This window comes from Octodon degus, unplaced genomic scaffold (assembly GCF_000260255.1).
Source record: "Octodon degus isolate 3935 unplaced genomic scaffold, OctDeg1.0 scaffold00079, whole genome shotgun sequence".
NCBI classification, from domain to species: domain Eukaryota; kingdom Metazoa; phylum Chordata; class Mammalia; order Rodentia; family Octodontidae; genus Octodon; species Octodon degus.
The window spans coordinates 7,790,383-7,803,592 of record NW_004524655.1 but is presented as its reverse complement, the minus strand read 5'-3'; the positions used below and the strand labels follow the sequence as shown (position 1 = coordinate 7,803,592).

The 13,210-nt window shown below is 39.4% G+C and overlaps 2 protein-coding genes and 1 pseudogene across 3 annotated transcripts in view; 2 read left to right on the top strand and 1 right to left on the bottom strand.

Annotated features, from left to right (window-relative positions):
- Coro1c (coronin 1C) overlaps window positions 1–13,210 on the bottom strand; it is an 87,806-nt gene that overhangs the window by 52,374 nt on the left and 22,222 nt on the right. Inside the window, exon 1 of one of the 2 annotated variants that reach the window (XM_023720925.1) lies at window positions 317–335. The exons of the other annotated variant lie outside the window; for it this stretch is intronic. The gene's annotated coding sequence lies outside the window, so the exon portion shown is untranslated. Of the gene's footprint in view, window positions 1–316; window positions 336–13,210 lie in introns of those variants that run through there. 2 annotated transcript variants of the gene reach the window in all.
- On the top strand, window positions 8,529–9,613 carry LOC101577461 (annotated as a pseudogene).
- The window catches only part of LOC101577055 (G-patch domain and KOW motifs-containing protein-like), a 1,723-nt gene continuing 1,267 nt past the window's right edge, over window positions 12,755–13,210 (top strand). Inside the window, exon 1 of the mRNA XM_004636349.2 lies at window positions 12,755–13,207. Within this exon, the coding sequence (XP_004636406.1) occupies window positions 12,758–13,207 (450 nt within the window). The 5' untranslated portion in view covers window positions 12,755–12,757. The remainder of the gene's footprint in view (window positions 13,208–13,210) is intronic.

The following is a 13,210-nucleotide window of genomic DNA, read 5'->3' as shown; positions in this document are numbered from 1 at the left end:
ACATCCAAAAACAGCTCAACAATTTTAATTTCAGAAAAAAAAGTAAAGCAAAGAATGAAGGAAAATTAGCTTTTTTGGGTTGGGTAGAAACTGACAGATAATTCATTCAACTCCTTTTCCTTTCAAAGATAAGAAAACTCCAAAGTGAAATTATGATACATGTGAAGCTGAAAAAAGTCCATGAACAAGTTATAATTTTGTGGCTCTCTCTTTGGCCTGCCAAGGTAATTTTTCACTTTTTAAACATTTTCCCCCAAATTCAGCACTCTGCTATGTGAGAACTATGCCTGCTCCCCAATGTTTCCACAAGACTGACTATGCACAGCAGGAAATGCAAGAGAAAAAAAGCCACTCTGTCTTCAAGAATCTTCTAACCTCCTTTTAAGACAGGCATAATTATCAGGGCACCTCAGTACCAGACTTCCTAGTGCTAAATGGCACATGGATAAAAACAGGAAAAACCAGCCCAAGGCCATAGAATGGATCAAGAGCCAAGACTTAGAAAAAGGAGAGGTATTTAAATGAGTAAGAGGAATAAAGTGATCAAAGCTCTCCTCATGATGACAGTAAGTCAGGCAGCAGCATATTAGAGGGATTAGACAGGAAGAAGCTAAAAGCCAGGTATGGGCCAGGAAGTGTGACAGGAAAGCAGGCCTGGAATGACATGGCAACTGGACAGAGGAAAGGAAAAATCCAAGGACTATTCTGGAGGTGAAATGAAACTAGGACGGGTTTTCTCTTCAGAGTGATCAAGCACAACCACTTCAAGTTAATGAGGAAATCCGAGGGGCAGTGTGGGTGGCAGAGAGCTAGCTAGGTTTCTATGTTTCCTCACAGCCACTTCTGACTCCAAATTCCACTATACTTCCCAACAGACATGTGCACTGAAAGCTTTGAGCTTTAGGAGCACCAGGCTCCACCTGACTAAGGCTTCCTACACTGTATCTGATGCAATTTTCCTATCTGTTACTGTAGGATATTCTGTTCAAATTGATTAGGAAGGAGAGAAGGAGCTTAGGCAAAACCTAAGTGGAACTGGAACATGACCAAACCTCAACAACGCAGCTGAAAATCAGATCTCCATGTAGAGAAGAGAGCTAACACCTGTCCACCTGTGCCATTTGGGACACATGGTGGGCTACTGCTAATTCCTTCCCTCTAATTTCCTTCTTCATGGCCCTGAGCCCACGAGCCCACTGCTAAATGCAGAGAAAATTTATTTTTGCCAGTGCTTCCTTCTACCCTTCCAAGGCATGTGCAAAAGTGGCCTCTCTCCAAAGCTGGGGCATGCGGCTGGGCTAAAGCAACAGACTCCTTGGCAGGCAACTGAGTACCCGTGTTTCTCAGCACAGCTGTTGCCAGAACTTTCCAGCTGACTACAGGACCATAAATACTGAATACTTAGTAAAGGAGATGGCAAATTATATGCTTACACTTAGCCAGGTCCTTCATTTGTGACACAGAGTGAACTCTTATCAAGCACGTAGATAAGACAGCTTCCATGAGATAGCAAAAGCCAAAAGGAAAGCCAAGGTATACAGCCAGCTGATCTCAGGATTTATCTCTCCACAACCATTCTATACAGAAGCTAGACTCCTTACCTGCATCTTCCACAAATGTTTCAAAAATAAGTTAACAGCCAGGTACACTAGTGCAGGCCTATATTCCTAGCTACTTGAAAGGGTGACAGGGGAATCACTTGAACTCAAGAGCTCAAGACCAATCTGGGCAACATACTTAAGATCTAATTTCAAAAAAGTAGGTAAGCTAACAAAAAGAAAAAAATACTGTGTCATATCAAAGAGTCAACATCCTTCAATTGAGTAAGGTGGCATCTACCTATGTTAGTACTCTCAGAAGCTAACGCAGGGAGATTACATGGTGAAGCCCAGCCTGACAACTTAAGTGATATTAAAAAAGATCCTATCACAAAAAAAAAAAAAAAAGTAAAGGCCCTGGATTCCAGTACTATTTAAAAAAAAAAATCATGCATACCTAAAAGAAATTTCATATATAAAGTTCTTAAAAATTCATATAACTAAAGAATAAGTAAATTACATGAAGAAGTAATTTACAAAAGAAATACAAATGCTATTTATCAACATTCCTCCCCTGAAATTCTAGCAAAATAACAGTAAAGGAACAAAAGCAAATACAAATATCAACAGACAAGAAAATGGGAATGGAGCCTGCAATGAGGCAAACACGACTGCGAAATCTTCCAAGACAGAAAGCTGTGATGCACGTGTAACTGACCATGTGAGTTTCTTCCACTTGGGTAAGCATCTCAGAAGCACTTAAGAACACCAAGCCCACTATGAATCCCCAGAGCACTCAGAAGAGAAAGTCTGTGTAGTTAAAGAGATATAGGAGAGAAGGGTACAGACAAAATGGACTGAAGGCCTGCATTAAGTCCAACCAGACTTACAGACTTTCCTCCTCCCAGGGCTGCATAACCAGGGCACTGGCCTGTATTCTTTCCAGCAGAAGTCAGGAGTGACCAGACTGCCACACTGACAATCAGCTTCTTACACGGGAGCCTCCAGCACCCTGCTGCTCCCACCTGGGGGTCACAATACCAAAATCCTACCCACTGTATCCTGCAGAGATCAGACTTCACTGTACTTGATGAGCTCCACCACTCAATGCTCCCCCCCCCCAACACAGGTATCACCTTGGCTTTTAAAGCTCATAATTCTTTTTTTTTTGCGGAACCAGGGCTTGAATTCAGGCCCTTGTGCTTGCTAGGCAAGCTCTCATTCTATGAGCCATCTCCCTATCCCCTAAAATTCTTATTTTTCTCCCTTCTCCCTCACTTCCCACCCTTCTTTTCTTGGTATTGAGGATTAAACCCTGTGCTTCAGACTAAGCTATATCTCATCCCTTATTTTGTATCTTGAGACAGGGTCTTGCTAATTTGCTAAATTACCCAGATTGTGGTAAAACTTGTGATTCTCCTCAGCTTCCCACAGTGCTGGGATTACAGGCATGCACCACCATCCCTGTCTTATTTTTCAACCTGAATGGACAATACAGGAAAGCCTCTAACTTGAAAAACAGAGGCATTTTCCTGTTTATTCCAGTAAGCTATATACCACCTACCAGTCAAAAATACAAAGGTTAAAACAAATCTGTACTTTGTCTCCTTTGAAAGATATACAATTCTGCTGGTTGGCTTAACTAAAATACCTTAAAAGGTTATACTCACATTATGCATAATTACTTCTTTTCATTCTAACTACATCTAACAGAAAAACATAGAGGTGTTTTGGTGGTTTTTGGTTTAGGGGAGGTTGGTTTTGGGTTTTCTACAATCATTGAGTAAAGTGTTAGCTGCAGAGCACAGTGAGGGGAAAAGCCGGGTCTTCCACTGTGCTATGCAGGACCGGGCATCTTGCAATAGAATTTGAAGGGCCATGTGAGCCCATTCACACCCAAGGTCAAACTTGACCTGAGCTCAAATGTCCACATACAGCACTGCCGCTTCTGCTGGGCAGACTACCTCAGGCCCTTCAGCTTCAGAAGGCACACAATGGAGAGCAGCAATTAGGAGCCCAAGCTGCAGATTCAGCACATGAGTGAAAAGTACAGCTGCACATTTACTTCTCAGCCATAGTTCACTTGGGCAAGTTACTGAATCTATATCATATTCTCTATCTGAAAGTAGGTACAATGCATATATAGTTTAAGTGATCATTAAGTAAGCACTTGGGGGGGGCCTGGCCCCAGCTCAGTCCTTTAAGTGGCTGCTTCCACAAAGCTGTCAGCCTCAGGTTGCTGGAGTTCGAACCTCACAACTCTCCAGCTGGCCAAAAGTGCCCCGAAGGCATTCGAGGAACAACAACAAAAAAAAAAAAAAAAATAAAAAAAAAAAAAAAAAGGTAAGCACTTGGTTTGGGATAGTAACATGAAGTTAGACAGTTACAGCATTCAATATAATTATAATTAAATCACATAACTAATCATTCAATAAATATGCATTACTATTTTCCTAGTAATTAGCATAAAATAATCTGCATTAAAATCCTAGCTGTCACTTGTTACATATTACTTAACCTTAATGAGTTTTCTTATCTATAAAAAGAATACAATATTTTAAATAAGAATTAAAGAGTCAAGCGTGGTGGCACTTGTCCTGTAATCCCAGCACTCAGAAGACTGAAGCAGGAGGATCACTGCAAGTTCAGCCAAGCTGGGCTACAAAGTGACTTCGAGGCCTGCCTGAACTGCATAGCAAAACCTTGTCAAGAACACAAAAGGAAAAGAAAAAAAAAAAGAATGTAAACTAATACCTGACAAAGAAAGTCCAGATCCAAATAACTTTACCACTTAAGTCTATCAACCATTTACAGAATTAATACTAATCTTCCACAAAGTCTTCTAAAAAATATGGCCAGATATGGTGGCACACACTTGTAATTCCAGGACAAGGGAGGCTGAGGCAGGAGGCTCACTAGAAGTTTGAGGACAACCTGGGCTATACTGTCAGTTCAAGGACACCTAAACTACACAGTGACACCCTATGTCAAACAAACAAACAAACAAACAAAAAGACCGGAACACCACCAAACTAATTATATGAGATTAGTATTACCCTGATACCAGTAGCACAAGAAAACTGTAGAATATCTTGTGATATGGGTGCAAAAACCCTCAAAATGCTAGCAAACCAAACCCAGCAATGTACAAAGAAATCAAAGGCATGGGGTCTATCCCAAGAATACAAGGTTAGATCAATAGCTGAACACCAACTGATGTAGCATATATCAACAGAGTAAGAAACAAAACTCAACTGACCATTTCAGACACAGACAAGGCATTTGACAATAACATCCTCTCATAAAACACTCAACCAAAAGAGCACCAGAAGGAGTTTCCTCACTCTAATTAATAAAGGGCATCAACAAAAATATATCTAACACAATGTTGAATGATGAATGATGCTTCCTCCCTAAGGTCAAAAAAGACAAAGATGCCCACTCATGCCATTTCTACTCACAAGTGTACTATGAGTTCTAGCCAGGGCAACGAGGAAGAAAAAACAAGTTTTCCAAGTGGAAAGTTGTAATACTATCACTATATGCAGATGACATGATCTTAGACTTAAAAAATTATAAGGAATCCACTAAAATAATAGAAATAAATTCACAAAGTTACTATGCAACATCATTCAAAACTCAATTATATTTCTATATGTTCATAACAAACAACCCAAAAAAGAAAATTCCACTCACATAGCATCATAAAGTAAAACACTTAAGATTAAACCTAATTGAATGAGTGAAAAACTTGCAAACTGAAACTACAAATATAACTGAAAGAAATTAAGGTACAAATAAATGAAAAGATACAAATGAACAGCCATTCATGGATCAAAGACTTAACTTTAGATGGCAATACTCCCCAAACTGAGATGCAGATTCAATGCCATGCTTATCAGAATCCCATCAAACCTATGTGTTACTTTGTTAGATCTCCAGTCCCAAGCTAATCAAACCACAAATTAGAAAACTAAAATACCCCCTTTAAAAAAGCACATTATTCTCAATTACATCAAAAAGAATAAATGAAAAATTAATGAACTAATACAACAGCCAAAGAAAACACTAAGTATGATTTTAAATGTCATGTCATAGAATAGTTCAACCTTGGAGAAGTTACTTGCTCATTAGGCCTTTTAAGTAACAAATTCTTAAAACTGCACTGGACCTTTTCTTTGCAATTACAAGATCATCTCATAAAGAGGGATATTATGTAGCAGAAAGTCATTCAGTAAATAAATCAAAGAAATGTTGAAAAGTTTCTAAATAAATTGACTTCAAATAAGAAACAATACAATGTGGTTTTTAACATCCACAAAATGTGGAAATTGTAAACCTTACGTAAGCCCTTATAAAATATATAATTACTGACCAAGCCAGGCCAGGTGGTGTACAACTATAATCCCAATACTTAGCCAAGGCAGAAGGATGGCCTTGAGTCTGATGCTAGCTTGAATACACAGCAAGACCCTGTCTCAAACAACACCCCCCAAAGGGTATACTTTATCATTTTACCTGTATTTCTAATAAGACTGGCACTATCCTAGGACAGGCATCATTAAAACAAAACTGAAACGTCTTTGAAGTACAATGGAGAAAAGGCAGAAAGCACAGGTTCAATTATGAGAACCTGTGCTCTAAAGGCTGAGATAAAACCTCTATCTCAGAAACATGGACAGCTGTCATCCTGCCCAAGTTATTTAGGCAGCACTGGAGGCCAAAATAAGAAATAAAGGGTAGGAGTTGACTATCAAGCAAGCATCTTAATGAATCTTTAATAAGCAGATAATATGATGCTGCTTTATGTTCAAATTAAAATAAAAAAGCTGATAACTGATAGTCATAACACCTTACATCTAAGAAAACAAAATTAATTAAAAATGTATTTACTGGGCTAGCACAATTTGTGATAGCCAAATCTTGGAAACAACCAAGATGCCCATCACCTGAGGAATAGTTGAGAAAGATGTGGTATTTTTACACAATGGAGTATTATTCAGCTATTAAGAATGATAAACTGCAAGCCTTTATATTGAAGTGGATGCCACTTGAACATATACTCATAAGTGAAATAAACCAGACACACGTGTAAATATAATAGTCTCTGTAATATAAGAACTCCAAAGAAGAAATACAAATAGAAAGATATAATACAAGTAAAAGGAAAGCAGGATCTCAAGGACTAACTAATCAGGAGAGGGAAAGGAGATGAGCTAGGAAACATGACAATGTCAAGCCATACAGTTATATGTAAAAGATGAGCAAGGCAATGATCCTGAGAATATTCAGAAGATTCTTTAATCTAGCAGTTAATTGGAAAGATTCTCACCCTGACTAACTATATATACTGATACCTGTCAACTAAGCTACTGCACTGCAGATGGTAATTTGTAATAGTGGTTTCATGTTTGGAGTGCCTGTCATTGTGGTATTCTGAATATGGGCGGCTTGTCATGACATGCCAGTTACTGCTAAGATGTCTCTCGGGTAGGTGGATGTTCAAGAAGAAGGGGGTTGTGAATGAAAGCAAGAGACAGGAAAAAGAATATTGTGGGACTGTCCTGCTTCAAGGTTGTATATGGTGAGATTTTTGGACTTATGTGCAAACATGAGAAGTACAGAATTCTTTATCCTATTTTTAAAATATAATCTAATTTTTAAATGTTTTTTATCATATTATGTAGGGACTTAAAGTTCAATATATCAATACTTGATGAAAAATACCTGTTCCTTATTATGCCTAAGATGTTTGAAATGCAGTGAGATAGTGAGGTTAAGCTTGATAGCCTAAATCGTTTGATAATAACAATAAGCTTGTCTTCTGGATGGTTAACAACCTAAGTTTGCAGACCAAAATTAGAGAAAAAGGAGGGCTACAAGGAAAGCCAACATTTTGGCCCTAACCTTCTAAGGTCAATTAAGACTCAGGACATAGGAGAACTTGTACTGTAACATCAGGTACCTCAGTAGTGCCCCAAATTTTCTGATCAAGAAGATTATGGGACCAAAGAGGAAAGTGATCGATGACGTAGAGTGTGCCTAAGGAGAGTCACATGGGGAGAAAACACTCTCTCAGGCTTTCACAGAGAGCACATTGGCCAAGCAATGGCCATGACTCATCCACATAGCTGCACTGACAAAGGTTCTACAATCTGAGGTACAAGATCTCAGGATAAATCCTGAGGGGATTTCACTGACCTTCTCAGACCAAAAGGTCACCTTCACTGACCTTGTTGCACAGGTCCTGCTTTACCTTGGTCTTAACCATCCAGTAGAAAAGTATGAAGACGAAATATAGGAAGTAAAGCCATGTTGTTATGTTGAGCTGTGGGGGACTCAGGTCAATAATTTCTGACACTGCCAGTTAAACAGAAGACCCAATGCTATTATGGGCTACTGGACTCTTTTAGAATATTTTGCTGAGTTTACACACCTATAATTTTCAATAACAGAACTTAGAAAAAATGGGGTATACCGATGAATGTCCATTTTGTATCTGTGTATTCAAAGTGGTTAGGATAGATATATAGTTGCATTCTCTTAATGAATAGAATGATTTCTAATGGTGTTTGTAAATAGGATCTCAAGTCTGCATCTTGTACAGCAATTAACCACTAAGAAGAATATATGCAGTGTATTATTTGTTGAAATTGTACTTCCGATTTGATTTGAAACTGTCTCATTGCTGTTTATCAATAAAATTTTGGAAAAAAAAATGTATTTACTGGGCCACGGTGATGGCTCAGTAGAGTAAGCGCTTCCCTGGCAAGCACAAGGGCCTGAGTTCAATCCCCAGTTTCACAAAAAAAATAAATAAATAAAATAAAATGTATTTACTTGGGAGATAAACAGCCTAACTAAGAACATCCAGTAAAAATAAGGTCTAAAAGAAAACTACTGGCCAATCTCCTTAATGAACATAAATGCAAAAATCTTCAACAAGATACTGGCAGCTGAGAATGAAGAGGACGGGGTGGGGGAGGGTTGATGGACAGCAGCACCAGCTATCACCAAACATTATACATTCTGCTGCATGCTGGTTGTCACCAGCAGCTGTTCAACCTTTGCTAGAGACTGGCTAGTTCAACATCTAGATTTCAACATCCCTGTTCCTGAGAATAGATGATCACCTTATGGAAATCACTTCCAATAATGCTGTAAGATTTTACTCCTGGGCCACTGATAATAAATACTATTCAGGCTGGGAATGGTGGCCCATACCTGTAATCCCAGCACTTGGGGGGCTGAGGCAGGAGGATAACTTCAATTTCAAGGCCAGCCTGAAATGCATGTGAGGACCCTGACTCAAAAAAACAAAAAATGCATACATAAAGACATACATACATACATACATACATACATACATACTACTCAGCAGATATCAATCTATGTGTGGTGCCAATGAAACTCCCTGTCACTACAGAGACTGCAGTCCATCTAGGCATTTGTAGTATACTTTGACAGCTCACAAATGTCAGAACTCAACAGTGTCTCCTCATGCTTTCCATTGGCAGAAGCAAGGGTACCAGAAGTGATAATGTTGGTCTGTGGTAAGAGTATGTGAAGATGGGAGTAAACCAACAAAAAGCTCAAAAATGGTACATCAAAAGTGGCTTTGAATTGGTCAAGCTTGGAACCCAGCAGTAGCTCGGGGAGGACAATGATTTCCTGAATCTATAGGAGTAAAAAAAATTGTACAAGCCTCGAACTCCAATGTCTTGTCCAACACAGTGATGAGGGATAATAGAAATCAAGGCTGTAGCTTTCTCAATTCATTGGCTGGAATAAACCATAGCACTGGATAAACAGCAACTGTCACTCAGGGCATCCCCTTTGCCAGCAGAAGGCAGGACTGAATCTCTCCCAGACCATCAGGGTGATGCATCTAATACAGCAGATCCCCAGGCTGATAGCATTGCACATTCATGTTAGATGATCTAGATATTCAAGAATTAACCAGTCTTAGTACTGGAGAAGGAGATTTTGAAATTTTTGAAAAACTATTTTCAAAGTTAAAAGAAATGAAGTCTGAAACAGGGCTAAAAATGTGGTTCAGTGATAAGAATTCTTAGGAGCCCGGGAAATAGCTCAGTAGAATAGCACTTCCCTGGCAAGTGCAAGAGTTCAATCCCCAGTTCCACCAAAAAAAAGGTTCTTGCACTGGTATGCAAAAGTCCTGGGTTCTATCCCCAGAACCACCACCACCCCTAAAAAGGACAGGTGCAACATCTCCTTAGGAACAAAGAAAGCTTCTTACAGAAAATGGCTACTGCATTCTGGATGTCAGCCTTTTCTCTGATGAAGAACACTGAGTCATTCCTACTAGCTTTGACTGTCACAGATGCTAGCTGTCTCTACCTAAGATACTTCCCTACTAGATTCAATTTAAGTCACTAAGATCCCCATTACTATGCTGGCCACCTGATTTGTATTTAGGGTCCCCCTTAATGTTAGTTTTCAATAGGGAGTTATGGAGCAAACTTTTCTTTTTCAGTGAGTACAGTGTCAATAATGAATAATAATTTCTCAAATATATATATTTTTTTGTTCTAGGAATGTAAATAGAATGAATCTCAGAGGTTTATTTGATTTACCCAAGTTACAGAAGAAGGAAACCAAGCAGCCACTCCTAGTCAGCACTCAAGGAGGCTCTGAGCCATGATTCATTTTGCTTTTTTGGTTTTTGTTTTTCTTCTGGAAGAAAGGAAACAGCTCTAGATTTGATTAGTGTGGTAGTATGAGAAGCTGAGCTAAATCAGTGGCCCCTGACTTTGTCTCAAACAAAGTGCTTCTGGGTGTTTCTTTTGAAGTACAGTGTCTGAGCTCACACTAGGAAGTAAAAAAAAAACCTGTTTTTTTTTTTTTTTGCAGAACCAGGGATTGAACTCAGATCCTTGCAATTGCCAGTCAAGCACTTATTCTACTGAGCCATTTCCCCGGCCCTGTGTATATTCTTAAACTAAGAACTAAAGCGAAGGTTTCCTACTCTGGTACAGAGTAATCAAACCCTCTACCGTGACACTGTGGGGCATGTGTTGAAAGAATCTGAAGGAAGCTCTGTGTGGGTCACAGAAACTGTGTTGACTGAGGTGGCTGTGTTAGCACCACGTGAAGACACTCTTCTGCCTTAGCATTCTCCCCTGCTACTTGCAATGCCAGAGCTCCGCTTCCCCTTCTTTGTGTTTCAAAGCTGAACAGATCACTGCCAAATCAGCAACACTGAGCAGCACTAAAGCGGTAGGCAGTACACATCTGAGCACCTTATTTTACTCTCAGCCTTGACAATTCCTGTGTCCTTTCACAGCTGAGGGACTACTCGCTTTGTCCCTTATCCAGGGTCATGTTTGAGGTAGTCAATCCCAGGGGAATAGACTATCCAAAGCGAAGTATCACAGGAAGAGCGGAATGTACAGCAAATAAAAATCCTTATTTGTTTTCAGTAAAAATTTTTAAAATTCAAATATCACACCACATCATGATCAACTTGGCTCCATTCCAGGGATACAAGGATGGTTCAACACATAAAAATCAATATTGGAATGCATCACATAAACAGAAGCAGACAAAAATAACATGATCATCTCAATAAGCACAGGAAAAGACTTTAATGACATCCAATTTATGACCCCCACCCCCCCCAAAAAAAATCTCAAATTGAGAAAAGCCATTATGACAAACCCATTGCCAATATCATATTAACTGAGGGGAAACCTGAAATCAAGAACAAGGATGTCCACTGTTACCACTCCTATTCAAAACAGTACTTAAAACTTTAGCTAGAACAATCAATCAAGAAAGAAAGAAAAAGGATACATCTGTAGATACACATATCTTTATTGCTGAAAAGCACCACAAGGATTCCTGAAACTAATATTCAACAAAGTAGCAGGATACAAAATCAACACACAAAAATCAACAACATTCCTGTATACTAACAATGAACACAGTGAGAAAGAAATCAAAAGACCAATATCATTCACAAGGTTTTTTTTAAATTAAAAAAAAAAGACCTAGGTATTAACCAAGTGACAAGCGATCAAAGAGGACATCAGAATATAGAAACACCTATCCTGTTCCAGGATAAGCAGAAACAATATTGTTAAACTAACCATATTACCAAAACTGATATACAGATTTAATGCAATCCTAATGAAAATATCAACATTCTTCACAGAATTAGAAAAAGCAATCTTAAAATTTATATGGACTCAAAAGCAACCCAGAACTTCCAAAACAATACTGAGTAAGAAGAGCAAAGCATAATACTGGCACAAGACATACATGTTGATCAATGGAACAGAAGTGAGGATGCAGAAACAAACTCATGTACCTTTAACCACCTAATATTTGATACACTGGAGAAAAGATACCCTCTTTAACAAACAGTGGTAGGAAATCTGGTTATCCACATGCAGAATAATCAATCTAGACCTATCTCTAACCCTGTACTAAAATCAAATCTAAATGAAAGACCTAGATATAAAAATAGAAACACTGAATCTACTAGAAGATAAATCAGGATAAACTGTTGAAGAGACAGGTATAAGACAAGGACTTTCTGAACACAAAGAACCCCAAGCTTTTTTGGCCATTACAGAAATACAAAAACAAATGTGACATTCCATCTTACCCCAGAAAAAAATGGTTATCATCAAGAACTCAAAAAAGGGAGCTGGTGAGATAACTCAGTGGACTAAGCATCTGCTTAGGCAAGCTCAGGGACTGCAGTTTGATCTCTGGCACCACTGTGCCAGCCCTGCCCCGAGGGTGGGCTGAGCCAGCCACAGAGTCTGGGTATAGTGGCCTATGCCTGTAATCCCAGTGCTGGGCAGGCGAGGCTGAAAACAGGATTACCATGAGCCTGAGCTGCATTGTGAGACCCTATAACAACCAAATACATTAAAAAAAAAAAAAAAAACCCAACTAAAAATAGAATATTCATTTCACCCAGCTATACTTCTGTCTTCTTGAAATACACAACATACTACACTGATATATATACACCCCTGCTTACAGCAGCATAATTCATAATAGCAACATCTTAGAAGCTGCCGACATGCCTGTCAACCAATGAATGGAAAAAGAAAATGTGACATATATAGACAGTGGAATACTCAAAGAAAGATACCCTTCAAGCATTTGTAGGTGAATGGTTCATAATGTTAAGTGAAATAAATCAGATCCATACATTAAATATCACAAAGACAGGGAGCAAGATGGCGGATGCCGAAGAGGAGGTTGCGGAGCCTGCTGCCCCTTCCGCAGCCCCAATTTCATTCGGGTTCACTCGCACCTCTGTCCGGAGGCGACTGGCGGCTACAGGGGACGGCATGGGGTCGGCCCCAGAAGAAAAAGATTTCTTGAAGATCGTGGAAGGAAAGGAGCTGCAGAGTGTGAAGCCTGTAGAAGCCCCTAAGGAACTGGTCATCCCATTGATCCAGAATGGCTTTCAAAGGCAGGCCTTGGCCCAGACGTCTGTGCCATCCACAGAGGCTTTGGAGGATGGGGTGTTGTCCCAGGCTGTGAAGGAGCTCATTGAGGAATCCAAGAAGTCTCTGGAGGAGAGAGAGAACTCAGGTGTTGACTCTATGCTTGCTATCCCCATGATCCAGAAAGGATATACTCCTAATGAGGAAGGGGCAAGCAGCACACCCCAGGATGAGACAGTG